At 34.2% G+C, this 19,750-nt stretch overlaps 1 protein-coding gene across 1 annotated transcript in view; it reads right to left on the reverse strand.

Annotated features, from left to right (window-relative positions):
• Positions 1-7,195: 7,195 nt before the first annotated feature.
• LOC149788701 (uncharacterized) overlaps positions 7,196-19,750 on the reverse strand; it is a 65,290-nt gene continuing 52,735 nt past the window's right edge. Inside the window, exon 3 of the mRNA XM_089973542.1 lies at positions 7,196-7,487. Within this exon, the coding sequence (XP_089829668.1) occupies positions 7,196-7,487 (292 nt within the window). The remainder of the gene's footprint in view (positions 7,488-19,750) is intronic.

The raw sequence follows: 19,750 nt of genomic DNA on the forward strand, positions 1-19,750 counted from the left end.
TATTTCATCTGTATCTTTGTTTGTTTTTAATGGAAAAGTTAAGTTCAAATATATCTAAGAAATATTATATTCTTTAGTAGTTCAACCATGTACATGTACATGTTACGTCTGTCACAATGTTAATTGTGAAAATCACAGGTAAAGAAAAGGTTAGTTTAGACCGCCCGAGTCAGTAGTGAATGTTCATAAAATTTTGTCACATGTTATTTGTTCTAATATATTTGCATTATCTCATGTCAACTAGTGAGCTTACAGAGTCATCCATTGTGTTTGTTACCTGTTCAGGTGTTATTCTAACTCATCTGAACTACTACATTCACTCTGTTTGTAATTTACACGTGTGTGGATTAACCTGAAACAATCAAGTACACAATATGTCACTTGCATGCCTCACATCTGAAATATGTTTGCTTTCTTCTGAATCCCTCACGGTCCGTTCTTCTCTTATTACAAGCAAAACAATCACGTGCAGGGTGTGCTCGTTTAGCTCCAGGTGTAGCTGGAATAAATTCAAGGAAATGCCTCCTAACGAGGCGTTTGGGATGTTCACCAACAAATTTTCGTCCTCTCCTAGTAGGATCAGACTCATCTCCCGCTTAATGAACAAATGACTTCACTACTGAAAGACGGAAATCATGGCGACTTAGTATTTTCTGCACAGGTGAGAATTTCAGTTACAACTGATAGCCATTTACAATACATACATTCAGTAGATGAAAAACAATTTTTCCCACCATTTCTTGGATTTCCTTAATACAGGATTGTATTGGCTAAATTGGTCACTTAGATCTACTCCTCCTATGTTTTTCACATAATCCACAATACATGTGGGTTTCATTACATATGTGTTTGTTGCAAAATTTGTTTTATTGATCACTGCTACCTTATCTTCATGAACACTTGAGATCATATTTACATCTTGTTTATCATGATATTTCACCAGTAGCAAATTGTCATTTCTGCAAAAAATACACTCACACTGGTTTAGTTTTTTTAACCTTCATTGCCTTTGCAACACCTACTCTATTTGTTTGCAATGTTCCACATGCAGAGGTATTTATCAACTCAAGTTCGTTAAAAAATTTAGGTGATGAATAAAAGTTATCCATATATCCTCCGTGTCCTTTATTCAAAAGACTACATTTGCAAAGCAAATCAATCACACGTTTTGTTATTTTATTCAGCTCATCAATATTTAGTTTTAGTCCTTCACAATAATTGTCAAGGTCTCCACCTGTTTTACCAGCATGAATGTGGTAGCCAATACAATATCCACTGCTTGCCTCGCACACCTGGAATAGCTTTATGCCAAACCTGTTAGGTTTGGCAGGGTTATTACCTCGAAATTTTAGACGAACTTTCCAAGGGCAGGTAGCCTCATCAAAACTGAGGTTCATATCGGGTGAATATTTTCCTCGTGTAAAAGGTCACATTGATTGTTCTCGTCTCCCAGGTGTAAATTGCTTAAGATAGCCAGAAATCTATCCTTACTCTTAAGTATGGGGTTGATATCACGTCATCAGTAGCCCAGTAGTAATCGAGATCAGATTTTTGTACCAATCCCATTGATATAATCAATGCGAAAAAGAGCTTTAGATGCTTAGATGTGACAGGCTACCATTTTGTTAATGCGACTGTTCTCCATCAAGTCTGCCCCATGAACTCTGTGATCTGCAATAACTCTTCATCAAAAAAGTCTTAAATAGTCGATAGGTTCAGTATTCGCCATCTCAACATTTAATTTTGAAGTACTAGAGAATGGGGGGTTGACAGGCGTGCCATCTTTTCTCGTCCAGCCAGCATGTACATCCGACTGCAGTTCCACGTCGATTCCTGGCTCAAAATCGCTCATGGCTATTTCCATCAACACTTCGCCAGCTCCAATAATTTCATCCTCCTCAAATCCTTCAAAATCGTTGTCGTCATCACTATCAGAAGCCAGTATTTGTTGCAAGAAATCACCATCGTATTCAGCGTCAGCCATTTTAATTTTTTCCAGGTACCACGTGCTCAGTAGCGAGTATTTGCTAAATGCTTAGTAAAGTACAACGGAATGCTTGTTCGCCCGGAGGCCCGCTCTACACACCAATCAAATATAGTTTTACAAGCAGTCATGGCAAATTGAAGTAATATGATGCGTACATTGTTGCCTACCTGGAAAACGACTTAAGTCGCGACAAGCACTACGAGACCTTGACCAAATGCGTTACTAAAGTCGAGACTTGCACTTTATGGGTGAAGCAGGTTTGATGCTTTTAGAATAAAATTGATCCTGATCTTTTTAATTTTTCTGGTGTTTATTCAATGTTACGATGGCTTTTTGAAATGTCATCTGATTGTTGTCATATGTATTATATAACGGTGATTCATGGCCATGCTAGTTAAATGTGTGTACTTCATTAAATCAGCTTGTTGAAACGTACTTGATTATTCTTTCTCATGACACATTTAATATATTCATAGCAATACATGTGCTCCCTAATTAGCACTGTGATCGGTGTTTGTGTGTTTTTGTGTAAATATTTTACTGAGGTATCATGCCGCAGACCTGTAGCATGATGTCCCAAACAGTCACATTTTATCCTGACACCAGGCAGACCAGTCCTAACACTAACCTCTTAATGCTGCGCACCAAGCAAGGCAGCTGTTAGTACCATTTTTCAAAGTCTTTGGTATGACTTGGCTGGGGTTTAAACCCGCAACCTCCTTCTTCCGAGACAGATGCTCTAACCATTTAGGATACATGAGCAATATGCACTGAACTTACTCACTCCTTGAATAGCATACATAATTGACGATTACAAACTGTTTTCCTCAATATTGTATTAAAAGTTGTTTTATTATTTACATAACTTATATTGTACTTGAGATATACCATATTTCCTCTTTTCACTGAATATATTATTTGAAAATGTTACTAATTCTCTAATTAAAACTTTAGCGAGGCAGCTGTTAGTACCATTTTTGTAAGTCTTTGGTATGACTCGGCGGGGGTTCGAAAACAGAACCTCCCGCTTCGGATATTTAACGTAGATCTAGAGTTACATTATGGCTATTTACTTTTTCTCAGACCACATTTTTTCCATGCAGATTTTTGTAACCATTTTGTACTATTGTTATATTTTTATTTATTTTTGATTTTTGGTTTTTGCATAAAAAATACGATCAAACTATCCAACACAAATGCTTTGTTTGAAATATGAATGTCACTTTTGCAGTTAATTGAAAGTGCTGACCATGATTTTGATCCTCAAGCTACTATTTTCAGGTAAACACTGACAGAAATTTGTAATCATTATTAATCTTTGTGATGAATGCAGTTAATATCATCATCATTACATCCATCCCCCACTATGCAGTACAAAACAAGATGGCTGAAAGAATGATGATTTACCTAAAGTATTTACCGCAGCAATACATTTCTAAGTAATGTTGCTCTATTGAAATTCTTGCAGATTTTAAGTGACACTGATTATTGACTGGAATCTAATGAATATGAACAAGCTGAGCTATTGACGCAACATGCTTTTACCTAGTCTTTGGGAAACAAACTTTTTCAGTTGATATGCATAAGTGACCACTTCACGACTGTGTTGAAGATCTTAGTGGCCTCATTTTAAGTACATGGAGTCATTTCGTGAGATGGGGCTGCTATATAAGTCTCTGTCCTGCTGTGATTTATAGAATTATGTTTGCCAATTATTGTATAAATTGTATGTGATTTCACAACATGTTTTGGCTTCTTTTCAACTAATTGCTTAGTTTTCTCATTTTGTAGGTGTCACTATTGAAGGTAGTATATACAGGCCACAAACGTCCTTGTGAGGATGGAGATGACGGACCTGAGGCCGAGAAACAGAAATTTAAGTGAGAATCTCATTTTGGTTTTTTAGCCAGTTCCTTTTCTTCTTTTGCTAAGATCTGTGCTTCAGATTCAACTTCAACTTTGATAACATTTAGGCCAGTTTGATGCCCTTCAATGGCCATGGATATCGATTATAGAGTTGTTGCCCTTTGTTGATGTACCAGAATGTATCAAAATACTGTTGATTCCCTTAAATGTTCTTATTTCTTACTGGATTTGAAAATACGTTCTTTGTGTAACTTCGTCTTTACAAGCTCTTGGATTGGTGACCAGCATGACCTTGAATATCTTGTTTTGAGTCTTAGTGGACCTTTTACAGTGTAAAGTGTTTATCGTCAGTAGCAATGACTTGACAGAGTTATGTCCCATTTCATTGTAAAGTGTTTTTGTCGTCAGTAGTAATGACTTGACAGACTTATGACCAATTTCAGTGTAAAGTGTGTGTTGTCAGTAGTAATGACTTGACAGAGTTATGGTCCATTTTATTGTAAAGTGTTTGTCATCATTAGCAGTGATTTGTTGGTGTTATGGCCCATTTCAGTGTTTGTCATCGGTAGCAGAGATTTGTCAGTTATGGCCTATATCAGTGTAAAAGGTTTGTCATCAGTAGCCAAAATGTGTCATAGTTATGGCCAATTTCAGTGTATAGTGCATGTCATCAGTGACCTTTATCTACAGTTTTATGGTCCTATTTGGATGCTGCATGTGTGGCTTAAATGGCTGTAACCAATTGATATAATTATGAATTTTTTAATTTTTAAATCATGGTCCTTTTGCACCCTGTTTTCCATCAACTTCATGGTAAGCATAAATGGCATAGACATGGGTGTGTAGTTCTCATACAAAATGTTTGCTAGGTGAGGTTTCCAGCAATTTCAAGCATGTTCTTGTTTCCTGGTATTTTGTACTTTAGTTTATTGAATTACTTGCATCATTTCTTATTTTTTCAGGAGAGATTTACTTGCAGCACAGAGGGAGTATAAAAAGAAGAATTCACAGAAGAAGGCTCAGATTTAAACAGTTGGAAGAAAAGCGAGAAACGGAGAAAAATAAATGGCTTGATTTTAATGCTAAGGAATACATTTAACTGTAGGAGAGTTGTTTGAGTTAAGATTTTTAGGTTCTCTAAGGTTGTATGCAAACATTGCCGTCAATGCTGTTATGAATTAGAATGTATCTAAAGTATAAAAAAGTAGTAAAGTATTATAAAATCTTTGAAGTTTATATTTTAACTTCATCCTGACATGTACTTTGTTTGTCTAAATATAAGTCACTGTCATATACTTTTCATGCTCCATTAAGTCAGCGCCTTCTTTATAATTGGTTTCGTCTGATACAAAACATGACGGACTTCTCTGCATCTGTATCCATCTATTAAATGCACTGATCTATTACAGACCAGCCAACTCTTACAAGTTTTCCTTAAGTCTTACGAAAATTGCCCTAAAGATCCAGACTTACAGCATACAAGCAAACACTACGAGAAAATGATAGTTGCCAAAAAATCCGGATAATCGGTTCATCCGTGTTTGATATGGATCCGGGTTTCATATTAGGATTAGTGAAATCAGTCAGGGAACCAGATTAACATTACAGCAGCAACGCAGACGCTTTAAGCTGCAGCTATTTGTGTATGGAAAACGTCTGCATGATCAAACTGTTGATTATATAAAAAAATAATTAAAATAGCATCCATAAAGTGATGCATGTTGAAGATGAAAGGGAAAAAAATCTTGTAAAAAAGTGTTGATAATTAACTCGGAAGAAAAATAAAGGAGCATTCAGATTCTTTTGAATAAAAGTTGGAAATGGCACAATTACGTTTATTGGACATCGTGTGCCAGTTTGAGTATGTCTCGTGGCGGGAGATATGATTGCCGTCATCATGTGAAATGGTCAAGTTGAGAGATAGCATCACGCCATTGAGTTGCACAGGATTTGGAACTAACGTTTGTGCAACTGTGCTAGTGGTAAATACAGTATACGCACACTTTACCAACATTTCAGTTGAAAATAATGTTTATTGTCACATAGTTGAACTTTGAATTACATTTTCCAGCTTTACAGTAGCAGTTGTTGATATTTTGTTATACTTTACTGAACACTGGTCAATCTTATGGAAAGGAATCAGCTGCCTTACTGAGACGGACTCGCCAGGGTTGGTAGGTCTGCTATTAGGTAGCAATTATGGATATTGACATCTGTATGATCTTTCATTTAAACAAGAGAACAGGCTTATACCATTGGTCAAGCTGTATCATTTGTAGGTTTTGTTTGGCTGATATTGATGTAATTGTTGCAGGTTTTGATTGGCGATATTGATGTAATTGTTGCAGGTTTTGATTCGCTGATATTGATGTAATTGTTTATTTGTGGTATATAGATTAGTAATTTATATTATTACATTTCACATAAGAGTACACATAAAACAAGCATCTTTTGATTTGCATTTGTACTTTTTTGCAGATGATGTCCCACTTTTGCATAGTTGATAAAAATCGATACAAAAGTTGCAATTCGATTGGATAATGGTTAGGAAGAATTCAATTCTGTCACTTTGTAAAAACTGAAATACAACACAAGGGCCCCTCTCAAGGCAGAAGTTGCATCAATCAGTGATCACACAGTGGTATATCTCATTACAGAGGTTATATTGATCAGAGATGACACAAAGGCCCATCTCTAAGCACAGATTATATTGATAGTTATTTAATATGGACTAGTTCATTGGAGAGTAGTACGAGTCATGAGAGAGCATTAATACCAACATGCCAAATTTAGATTACTTCAACTCAGTTCACATTACGTCACAGAGACTTCCTGTGAGTTTGTATTTTGTAACTACTTGATGTGAATTGTTTAAAAGTATGCACTGCTTCTTGTTGTTATCAAGAAAAATCAACCTGTCTCTAGGGAGAATAGTAACACCAGTATAACACGTTGTACCTCCACTGATATTAACATTAAATGCTTCAACTTTCTCAACCTTGCATTCCGTTATTGGTTTCTTCAAACCAGGTATAGAAAGAGTTGAGCCAGTCATGGTCACAAGTTTTCCAATATCAAATGATGAGAGCGATACAATCGAGTCTTACAGTGGAGTGAATTTCACATACACTGTCAGTGTATATGTCCTCTCGTATATTTCTCTGACCTGAGAGTAATATAAAGGTAGTTGTGACTTTCTTTTTTCTGTGTCAGGAATGTTTGTATATCAGCTCCATATTTGTTGATTGTTTCACACAGAAGTTGAGAATTTCTTATGGCATGAATGAGTGACAAACATTTATGGTTCTCTTCTTGTGTTCTAATAGCAACTTCTTTGTAGATTCACCTTCCCTCCATTTTCACTTTCATCTCTAATTCTTCCAAAGTTGTATTGATTTTCTTTCTCATTTCTCTGATTTGATCAGTCAGTCCATTAACTTGGGACTCAAGATCACTGATAGTTGACTCCTTTACATCTATAAACATTTTAAAGTGAGTTTCCAGTTTCTTCAACTCTTCAAAAATTTCAGTTGGTTTGGTTTCACGTAGCAGAGCAGGGAGTTCCTCCTTCATCTGTATCACATCAGAACAAGTTTTATGGCTTTCTAAAAAGCAAATTCCACAACAGGCAACTCTGTGATTATTGCAGTAAAATGTTAGATCTTCATCGTCATGCTCAAAGCATGTAAAACCTTCAGCAAATTTCATCACATTTTGTGGGTTGCTCAGTAATTCCTCAGTTGCAAGAACAGTTTGAGTTTTTGACATTGTCTGCTTCTTGTGGAACTTTAGACAGTCGTTGCACGTTGCTTCCTTGCATACTGCACAGAAGCCTGTAGCCACGACAGAGACGCCATCAGTATTACTAGACCAACAAGTTGTTCTCCACCTTTCTTTTGTTTTTTGTTTGACTGGCTGCGGAGACCAAAGTAATTATGCGCTACTTGTGCTGAAGCCGTCCGCAGATGTATCTGCGGATGATCGGACCGCGCGATATAAATTATTAAATTTATTTAGACTAACCCTTGTATCCATACGGTAAGTATAATCTATCTTCTAATGATCCACAGCGTTAAATCCATTAGAACACACACTTTTTTTTTTAGTATAAATTCCTGTTAGAACAGATCACCTGTGTATTCATCGGCTGTTGACCTCAGATTTGACTTACCCACGCATGCGTGTAAAGCAGTGTAAAGTAGCATCACCACATGGTAAGAGTAACGCATGAAAACCATCTTCCGAGGCATATATCACTGGCAACTTACTAATGCTTTGGTGGGAGCTGTGTCGTTACGGCAGAAATTTAGGAGAGAGAGAGAGACACAGAGAGAGAAGTCATTTTAGAAATGTCAGATAGAGCGAATGATAAATAAATTGTAATAAAACCATAAACTGTATTCAGATGTGACAATATGCTTCACAATAATTGTAATAATAATAATAATAATTCATTATTATTACTAGTGGTAGTATTTTCAATCATATTTCATAACATTTACAATGTTATAAATGGATTTTGTTTCATACATACATACATACATACATACCTACATATTAATACTTTACATTACTAATAAGAAGAACATGATTATTATGATGAACAAGCAGTGCATAATAACGTTGGTGTCCACCGCCAGTCAAACAAAATATAAAGGTGGAGAACAACTTGTTGGTCTACAGTATTACAAGCATCACATATACGATCTACTTTCGATTTCGTGGTTAACATTGAGTGTATCACAATGTCGGCTGGAAAAAAGAGTCGCCCACTGACTAGTTGATGTATTCTGTTTGACACTTAATGTATCCATTTTCCCATATTATGTAACCTTGCTTGTTCTGTAGAACTACAGACAACTCTGAGAGAATGTGTGGGCACACGGTAGCTGTCTTTTTAGATGGAATAATCCCAAACAGATCAGACAAGCTGGTTCCTCCTTAATGTGTGTTATCACAGTTGCCATTATGAACAATCTCCCTTTATTTTCATGTCAAATAGTGAGGTATAAATGCATTTTATGTTCTCATACACTCCTTAAACTGATCGTGTTTTTGTTTATTCCTGGTCTAGTGTGGGCATGTTTAAGGCTCGATTGGTACACAAATTGTTTGGGCATAAATTATGTTACACTTGAAAATAATATAAATAACATTAAACATAAAATATGGATCAGGCCGAGATCGGCAGCACGATTTACCCAAATACTCCCAAATATTGCCCAAATATACCCAAATACACCCAAATACTGTCCAAATACACCCAAATACTGCTCAAATACTCCGAATACAGTCCAGAAATATTTACAACTAAAATGATTTTTAAATTCATTGCAGAATTAAGTCCTGAGTCAAAATGAAATACGTTAAATTACTAAAGCAATTATAATCATTTTGTACGAAACGTAACGAACATCTCCAATTACTTGGAATTTATCGACAGAGTCCGAGACGACATAATGTCCCTAACTTGAATACTTAATTGCAGTTATCTATATTCTAGAAGAATGTTAATTTTATTTTGTGGGCACACCTTCGCAATTTAGATATAATTGGCTATTGGCTTTTGTCCGAAACATTCAAAGGCTTTTATGTTTTCATATCCACACCCTCTAATATTTGTGTTTTTTTTCTGTAAACAATCAAAAAGAAGTTTGTGATGAGAATTTATTTATATAATCATTTTTGTTGCAGTGGTTTCTCTTAATTTGCTACTTTCTTGAATTAATCATTCTCTGACGCTCCTGTATATACATGCCCCTTATTGCATCCTCTTCTGCTACTTGATAGGTTTATTCTATACAATTAATAATTTGTTTACTCATTGACATATTTGTCTTTGGATAGTTACATATGATGATCCCTATTTCCAGTGATCGTGGCCAACGATCTCCAAACGTCAATTTTTGCTATGTATACGCTATAGTGTTTTGTCTGCTATATAGTTTCTGTGTGTGAACTGGCTTTGTGTGGTCAATTTTTTTCTTTTCTTTTGGTGCTCTGATGTTTATTTCTCCCAGAAAAGATATATACTGTGATGATATATATATATATATATATATATATATATATATATATATATATATATATATATATATATATATATAGTACCACGTTATAAGGAAAAAGACGAAGATAAATCTTTTCCTCATTTTGAAACAAATTGCTAAAAATTTGAAATGGTCAAGAAAGCATTGGATTATGTTGTTACAAAGCGCACGTTTTGGCAAAGCTCGTGTAGTTCTACACTTCCATGTCATTACAGCAAAGTCCTGATTATGAACTAGTCAAGGAATGTATATTGAAGGGTTATGAGGTGGTACCTAAGGCTTATTGAAAAAAGTTTTTGAACTATAAAAAGGAAAATGGACAAACTCATGTCGAAGTCGAAGAGAAAAAGAGCAGTTATTTGATAGGTGGTGTACAGCCATGAAAGTTGGCGAAGATTACAAAAATCTCAGACAACTCATATTAGTTGAAACAGTTAAGAAGAGCGTACATAGAGACGTTAATATTTACCTTGATGAGCATAAGGCCGAGATTTTGGGAAATGATGATTGTACTCGTGACAAGTATTCTTTAGCACACAACGTTTCTTTTGTCACTAAGTCTTAAACTGAACAGACTTATGTTACAAACATATTTCAAACTACGATCACTTTCAAATTTCAACTGGCCCAACTTTTATAAATCAGGTGTCTGGTAAGATGTATCAGAAATCCTTATTACTTCCTCCATATACCTACTGTAACAAAATGGGGCACGTTATTTCTGATTGCTTCCAATTGAAAAGTAAGAAACAGAATCAAGATAGACCTAATTCAAATGCTCTTATTTCTAAGAGGTCAAGGTCAAGTATTGAAAGCAATACATTTGTTGGGTCAAACAACTCTAGTCTGATTTTATTATGGCAAATTAAGCTTCTCGTTGTCTTTTATTATCAGGTATATTGCTTTTTCTGTGAAGTCTTTTCCTAATGAGATTGTTTTTTATTCGGCGAGCAATATGCGACTTTGTTCATATTCCTCTCCATTGTGCAAAATATGTCATCAGACTTAGTTTCAGGACCCGTGACAATCGTAACTGTGCTTCTTTACTCATCGAGGGTATTCATTTATTACCGGGCAATGACATAGTTGGAGAAACTGTTGTGGTTAATCCACTTTTAACCAGTGAACCTTGTTTGGATCAGAAAGGCCGTCCTATTGAAAAATAGAATTCTGATTTATACACAGTTTGTGCAGTTATTAGCGCTATGGCAAAGAAAGCCGTTGAGAATAATGTTGATCAGGAAACCTTTCCTTGAGCTCACACATGTATTGGTCAGTCTTTTCATGAGGTCACTTTTACTCCTCGATTGGATCAGTTAAAGGGTATTAATTACAGTGATCCTCTGTGTACTGCTCATTCTCTTCATTCTAATCAGGGTGATAAACAACAAACACTTGTAGTCGAAGAACAGGATTAAGATCATGAGATATCCTATTTGTTGCGAATGACTATTAACAAACTTGAAGCCACATAAAAGTACATGTTTGATATTTTCTTAAGAAAATGGTTCTTATGAGGTAACTGCTGATGACAATTGGCTAATGAATTATCATATTATAGCTCCTAAAGTGTACAGACAGGATATTCTTAGTCTAGCCCATGAAGCTCATTTTTGGCTGCTCATATAAGATCAATACAACGTATCACAAGATCTTGAATCAGTTCTAAAGGCCAAAAATAAAAAGTGATGTTTGTAAATACTGTAGATCTAGTAAATCTTGTCAAATGATATGAAAACCCAATCAGAAGATACCTAAAGCTCATCTGCAACATATCCCTGCATTTGACGAACCATTTAGCAGAATAATTATACATTGTTTCGGTTCCTTACCTAAGAACAAGCCAGGCAATCGACACTTGTTACCATAATATGTGCGTCTACAAGATTTTCAAATGCAATTCCTTTGAGGACTATTAAAACTAAGATAATTGAAAAGAAAGCGAAAACAAAAACCATTTTGCCATATAAACATATTAATGGTGTACGTTGACATAGATAGCCAGGTTAATCATGTAATCAATTTAGTGATACCTGTCCCAGGCCGTGAGGATTTAGGATATGAAATGAGAAAGGTCATTACTGACTTTAGATAAACCAATCTTTGGAATTCAGAAATACTGAATAATCTGGATCAGAAACGTTCGCATCTGCAGCAACAAGAAAACATGTACTAAAACAGCAGTTACTCGAATAAGGGCACTTTTTGCAGATGTACCTACATCAACAAAAAAAATCTACAATAACGGTCAAATTCTAGATTCCACACCTGTGAAACAACATCCTTACATTATGAATCCTTTCAAACTGGAATGTTTGAAAACAAAAGAAATTCAGTTTTTACTGAAGAATGATTTCAAAGAATTGAATAGAATTGATTGGAATTCGCCATTTATGGTTTTAACGGAACCATATAATACTTTGACATGTGCATAGACTATAGACAGGTGAACAATGTGACTAAAACATATCCATTTCTCTTGCCAATAATCGACGACAACATGGAATGTATTGGAAATTCAAAATATGTTAACAAGATTGACCTTCTAAAAGGATTTTTGCAAATTACACTGACGGATATGGTTAAGGAAATATCGGCTTTTGTGACTCTAGATGGACTTTATCAATATAAATTGACGCAGCTTGGGAGGAACGGTTTGCCTTGTGCTTTTCAACGATTAATGAACATGAATGAATCTGGTCTAGATAACTGTGATGCTTACATCGATGATCTCATCATCTACAATGACACCTGTAAAGATCATTTAGAGACAATTCGGAAATTCTATTACAGACTCACTGATGCAAACTTGCCAATTTATTTATCTAACATTGAGTTTTGCTGTGCATGTGTTATATTTCTAGGACATATTTTGGGACCAGGACAAGTTAAACCTATAGATGATCAGGTCAAGGCTTTCCCTCTGCCTATCAGTAAAAAGGGACTGATATGATATTTGGATATGGCTTGATACTATCGGAAGTTTTGTTCCAATTTTTGTATAATTGCTGAACTCCTGACAAATGTTCTCAGCAAGAAAATCAAGGTTTCATTGGTCTGAAAACTGTCCGAACGTTTTGGTAAATACTTAAGAATTCAACATTTCTTTTTAAGTTCCAGATTTCACTCACTAAATTAAAGTTTTTGTTAATGCAGGTGATGTAGGGGTCGGTGGAGTATTGATTCTAGAAGACAACAATGGTGTACACAATCTAGAATAATATTTTTCTAGGCAGATGAATAGATATGTAGATAGATAGATTTTAATAAAGAATGCAATGCCAGTTTGCACAGTAAAAACAAATCAGTCGGCGAAATCATTTCACACATTATATATTTAAGACTCAGTATAAAAAATTGAATCTTGGAATGCCATTTATTTACACTACACAAACTGATGTCTTAAAATGAAGAACAACTTGCCTCAGTGAATTATCAAATTCAAATTCCATCACATGTAATCACCACACAGTCAACACTCAGCCGGACAATTATATATCAATTTTCCCATGAATAAACCATTAAACCGCTCTGGATAGTTATGTGCCTGAAACAAGCCAGAATCAGTATGCAGAGGAACGAAACTGTTCCAGCAATTGTTGTAACCGTTGCAACGATGCCGCATAATGCCATTAAGTCTAGCCTGTATACCTGACAAGCTGATAACTGATTACTATATCGTTGATTTAAGCAAAATGCATGATTGTTTGTCAGGTATTATAAGATAAAAGAGTCAAATGCGGTTGTGTTGGCTTTTGATTCCTTACTTTTTGAGTATAAATTTACTGACAGGCATGAGAGGTACATACACCTTTTTAAAATTTGAATTGTTCTGCATTTGTTATATTTTACAAATTTTACTGAATTAGATAATGACACAGTTACGTGCATTTCATTGCAATGTAGTGAATGATAACTATAGTGACACTAATAAGGTCGGGACACCTTTAAGTATTTTCGGAACTATGCTGTCATCGTCTATAAACGTTATGACATAAAATCATAGTAACATTTTCATATGCTATAACTTTGTGTCGCCGTAAGGATCATTTTCGCAATATGCTGATATAGTACATTTGTCAAAATTTGGAAAACTTCTTCAACGAAACTTTGATCATAACGGTTGTTTAACCGGGTTTTTGATTAAAGGGAAAATGTATTAAATGAGAGCATAGACTTAATGTATTAAATGAGAGCATGGACTTAATGTATTAAATGAGCCCGTATTAAATGAGAGCATGGATTTAATGTATCAAATGAGAGCATGGACTTAATGTATTAAATGAGACCATATTAAATGAGAGCATGGACTTAATGTATTAAATGAGACCGTATTAAATAAGAGCATAGACTTAATGTATTAAATGAGAGCATGGACTTATTGTATTAAATGAGAGCATGGACTTAATGTATTAAATGCGACCGTATTAAATAAGAGCATGGACGTCATGTATTAAATGAAAGCATGGACTTAATGTATTAAATGAGAGCATGGACTTAATGTATTAAATGAGAGCATGGACTTAATGTATTAAATGAGAACATGGACTTAATGTATTAAATGAGACCGTATTAAATAAGAGCATGGACTTAATGTTTTAAATGAGAGCATGGACTTAATGTATTAAATAAGAGCATGGACTTAATGTATTAAATGAGACCGTATTAAATGAGAGCATGGTCTTAATGTATTAAATGAGACCGTATTAAATAAGAGCATGGACTAAAAGTATTAAAAGAGAGCATGGACTTAATGTATTAAATGAGACTGTATTAAATAAGAGCATGGACTTAATGTATTAAATGAGAGCATGGACTTAATGTATTAAATGAGAACATGGACTAATGTATTAAATGAGAGCATGGACTTAATGTATTAAATGAGAGCATGGACTTAATGTATTAAATGAGAGCATGGACTTAATGTATTAAATGAGACCGCATTAAATGAGAGCATGGATTTAATGTATTAAAAGAGAGCATGGACTTAATGTATTAAATGAGACCGTATTAAGTAAGAACATGAACTTAATGTATTAAAAGAGAGCATGGACTTAATGTATTAAATGAGAACGTATTAAATAAGAGCATGTCCTTAATATATTAAATGAGAGCATGGACTTAATGTATTAAATGAGAACATGGACTTAATGTATTAAATGAGACCGTATCAAATAAGAGCATGGACTTAATGAATTAAATGAGAGCATGGACTTAATGCATTAAATGAGAACATGGACTTATGTATTAAATGAGAGCATGGAATTAATGTATTAAATGAGACCGTATTAAATAAGAGCATGGACTTAATGTATTAAATGAGAGCATGGACTTAATTTATTAAATGAGACCGTATTAAATAATAGCATGGACTTAATGTATTAAATGAGAGCATGGACTTAATGTATTAAATGAGAGCATGGACTTAATGTATTAAATGAGACCGTATTAAATGAGAGCATGGACTTGATGTATTAAATGAGACCGTTTTAAATGAGGGCATGGACTTAATGTATTAAATGAGAACGTATTAAATAAGAGCATGGACTTAATGTATTAAATGAGAACATGGACTTAATGTATTAAGTTTGAACATGGACTTAATGTATTAAATGAGAGCATGGACTTAATGTATTAAATGAGAGCATGGACTTAATGTATTAAATGAGAGCATGGACTTAACGTATCAAATGAGAGCATGGACTTAATGCATTAAATGAGAGCATGGACTTAATGTATTAAATGAGACCGTATTAAATGAGAGGATGGACTTAATGTATTAAATGAGACCGTATTAAATGAGAGCATGGACTTAATGTATTAAATGAGAACGTATTAAATAAGAGCATGGACTTAATGTATTAAATGAGAACATGGACTTAATGTATTAAATTTGAACATGGACTTAATGTATTAAATGAGAGCATGGACTTAATGTATTAAATGAGAGCATGGACTTAATGTATTAAAAGAGAGCATGGACTTAATGTATTAAATGAGACCGTATTAAATGAGAGCATGGACTTAATATATTAAATGAGACCGTATTAAATAAGAGCATGGACTTAATGTATTAGATGAGACAGTGTTAAATGAGAGCATGGACTTAATGTATTAAATGAGACCGTTTAAAATAAGAGCATGGACTTAATGTATTAAAAGAGAGCATGGACTTAATGTATTAAATGAGACCGTATTAAATTAGAGCATGGACTTAATGTATTAAATGAGAACATGGACTTAATGTATTAAATGAGACCGTATTAAATACAAGCATGGACTTAATGTATTAAAGGAGAGCATGGACTTAATATATTAAATGAGAACATGGACTTAATGTATTAAATGAGAGCATGGACTTAATGTATTAAATGATGGCATGGACTTAATGTATTAAATGAGAGCATGGACTTAATGTATTAAATGAGAGCATGGACTTAATGTATTAAATGAGAGCATGGACTTAATGTATTAAATGAGACCGTATTAAATAAGAGCATGGACTTAATGTATTAAAAGAGAGCATGGACTTAATGTATTAAATGAGACCGTATTAAATAAGAGCATGGACTTAATGTATTAAATGAGAGCATGGACTTAATGTATTAAATGAGAACATGGACTTAATGTATTATATGAGAGCATGGACCTAATGTATGAAATGATAGCATGGACTTAATCTATTAAATGAGAGCATGGACTTAATGTATTAAATGAGACCGTTTTAAATGAGGGCATGGGCTTAATGTATCAAATGAGACCGTATTAAATAAGAGCATGGAATTAATATATTAAAAGAGAGCATGGACTTAATGTATTAAATGAGAACGTATTAAATAAAAGCATGGACTTAATGTGTCAAATGAGAGCATGGACTTAATGTATCAAATGAGAGCATGGACTTAATGTATTAAATGACAGCATGGACTTAATGTATTAAATGACAGCATGGACTTAATGTATTAAATGAGAGCATGGACTTAATGTATTAAATGACAGCATGGACTTAATGTATTAAATGACAGCATGGACTTAATGTATTAAATGACAGCATGGACTTTTTTGTTGTAGGTTAATACATGCCCGCCTTCAAGAAAGGTATCAGCGTATATATTGCTAACTGACATGCATAATCTGAGGATATAAATAACGATTTATATATTACATGCAATAATTACAGAAACTATAAAAAAACGTATATTTTTTCTACTTATCTTGACCTGCAGCTTAAATCCTTGTCCCAAATCGGCTATATCGATATAGATTAGTAAATAGAACGAGAGAACAATGCTATTTATATCTATATTTTTATAACTCCTGGTGCATGATGTTGTTTAATTTTTTTTATAACTCTTATTCATGACTTTAAATTGTACAAAATATCTTTATTTAGATTTAGCCTACGTGACCTGCGTCTGTTAAGAGCGTATCATTGCATATGATTTATAAATAGATGCTTACTCTTAATAGTTAGACTTAATGGTGACTTGCTATTAATTTGTCATTTGCTGATTGTGTTTCGACGTTTCTAGAAGAATTAAGTTATTTCCTGTCGGTTGGGCCAGATCGCATGAATAACAAATTCTGCATTAAAATGAGTAATAAGATGTGTCACATGGGGTACATCGTGAAATTTAGTCGTAATAGGTGGTGTATATAAGGAGGTGAATGAGCTGTCAGTTCAATTCCTATACTGGAGTGGTTCTCATTTCTTGTGCTTCTGTTGAAAATCTTGACAATGCCACAATTCTTAGCAGAACAGTACATTTCCGGTTTTGACATTTTTACAGTACTTGTAATTCATTTAGGACCTATAAGGATTAGTTTGCATTTAATTAACATAACTTTAATTTTATCTGCCATTTTCATGTATAACGTTGAAATGTAAAATATCTGTATAGGTTTGCATAACTTGATGGTTTTGCTTGTTTCCGTTACTCAGTTTATGACCATAGAGTCATAACAATATACACAAACTGATACATTATTTGTGCATAACACTCACTTTATCTAGTCATCAAGTCCACAAATGATGAATGCTGTAGTATAGTACTGTGGATTTCTTCTTTCAACGTTTGTATGGACCTATTGACTTGTTAATTTCCCGATAGAAAATGATTCCAAGTGTAACAAAATCCCTCTCCTCTAACATTTGTTAGTCATGTAACATTCATGAGTCACATCGATAAATCCGTAAGGCTTCGTATCGTTGCTTATACAATTTACCTGTAATACATGTTCAATATCTTAATACTTTTGTAAATGCATGACTGATAATTAAACTGCAAGCAACGATAAGACACCCTGTGGATAAAGCCCGTTTCTCTTAATATCTAGCGCCATTTTCTTTTAAATTTAGACTGGTCTACTATATATATGTATCAAAACATAAAGGACATGTCAAATATGGTTTCACAGTCAAGAGACCCACACCGCTTCCGTGGACTAGTGTTTAGGGCGTCCTTCTTACACGCGGGATGTCGCGGATTCGAACCCCAGCCTAGTCTCACTAAAGACTTATTAAAGTGATACTAACAACAGACTGGTTAGGCGCTCAGCATTAAGAGGTTAGTGATAGGACTGGTTGACCTGGTGTCAGGATAATATGACTGGGTGGGACATCATGCTTCATGCATGCGGCATGGTGCCCAAGTGCTAGAAATCACTATAACATATCACACTACAGACATCGTAGCGATATGACTGAATTTTTTAACGCTAGTTTAAAAGTCCAAATCACACACACACAAACGCACAGACACACACAAACCTGTTCTCTTGGAATGGTTTTATGTACAGTTACTGTGCATAGAAAATTAAGAAATTAGATCTAACTCTTGCTCCTGGTTTCATTGAAACCTATATGTTGTGTTTTTTTCTTTAAATTGTTTTTTTATCATAAAATTTTATCAAGTAACCGGTTACCTATTTTATTATACTGGTTATTTTCAACGGCTACGTAACCCAGGAAATATGTACCCGCTGACAGCTTTAGATAGAGGTATCGACTGACAATAACAAGAAAACTTCATTCTTGCTGTAAGAATAGCTCCTCTATTTGAATCAGTTTGCATAAGAAAGGTCTGAGTAGAGTTTTGGAATTGTTTGTGAAATCGCACATTACCTGTACTCAAATCTCATCAAATTCGTCAGCAAGAGTTATATTACACCTTTCAAGGGCATAAATCAACAATAGCATGTTTACTCACACGAAATGATCTCATCCCAAAGTACGAATCCACTATCTTGAAGCTACGTAATGTGTTTAAAAATGACCCTTACAATCTATAATAAAAAAGTAACACAGCATTATGGTTATGTCTGTCTAGCTATATATATATATATATATATATATATATATATATATATATATATATATATATATATATATATAAACGTATGGATACACATATACAGACCTGAATCCATATCCATATATATGGACCTAACTATTCGCATTTTGTTTGGGGCTATTAGTGGCTTCTAGGGCCAGCCATTGAATCCGTCTGAAAATTATTTATTTTCGGGACATCAGCGTAACGGAAAACAGTTTCAAGATCAGCAAGATTGAACATCACATTGATTTTAAAATTTACAATAGTAACGTTCGGGTTCCACCAATATTGTTTCTTGATTTTCCGTTATTGATCCATTACTTTGGATAAGTCGATGCATCGTTCTGTTCCCAAACTATATAAATATTTGTTTACTTTCTGCCGCTCCTGTATCAATTTCGCTGAATCTCTATAGTCTTTAAAACTTCCATTTTCTTCTGTTGTTTTCTGTTAGTTCTATACATTATCATATAATGTTGATAGTTTTGAGAAAGTGTTTACATTATTTCAGT

Source organism: Sinohyriopsis cumingii, chromosome 11 (assembly GCF_028554795.1).
Source record: "Sinohyriopsis cumingii isolate HCF-2022 chromosome 11, ASM2855479v2, whole genome shotgun sequence".
Lineage (NCBI taxonomy): Eukaryota > Metazoa > Mollusca > Bivalvia > Unionida > Unionidae > Sinohyriopsis > Sinohyriopsis cumingii.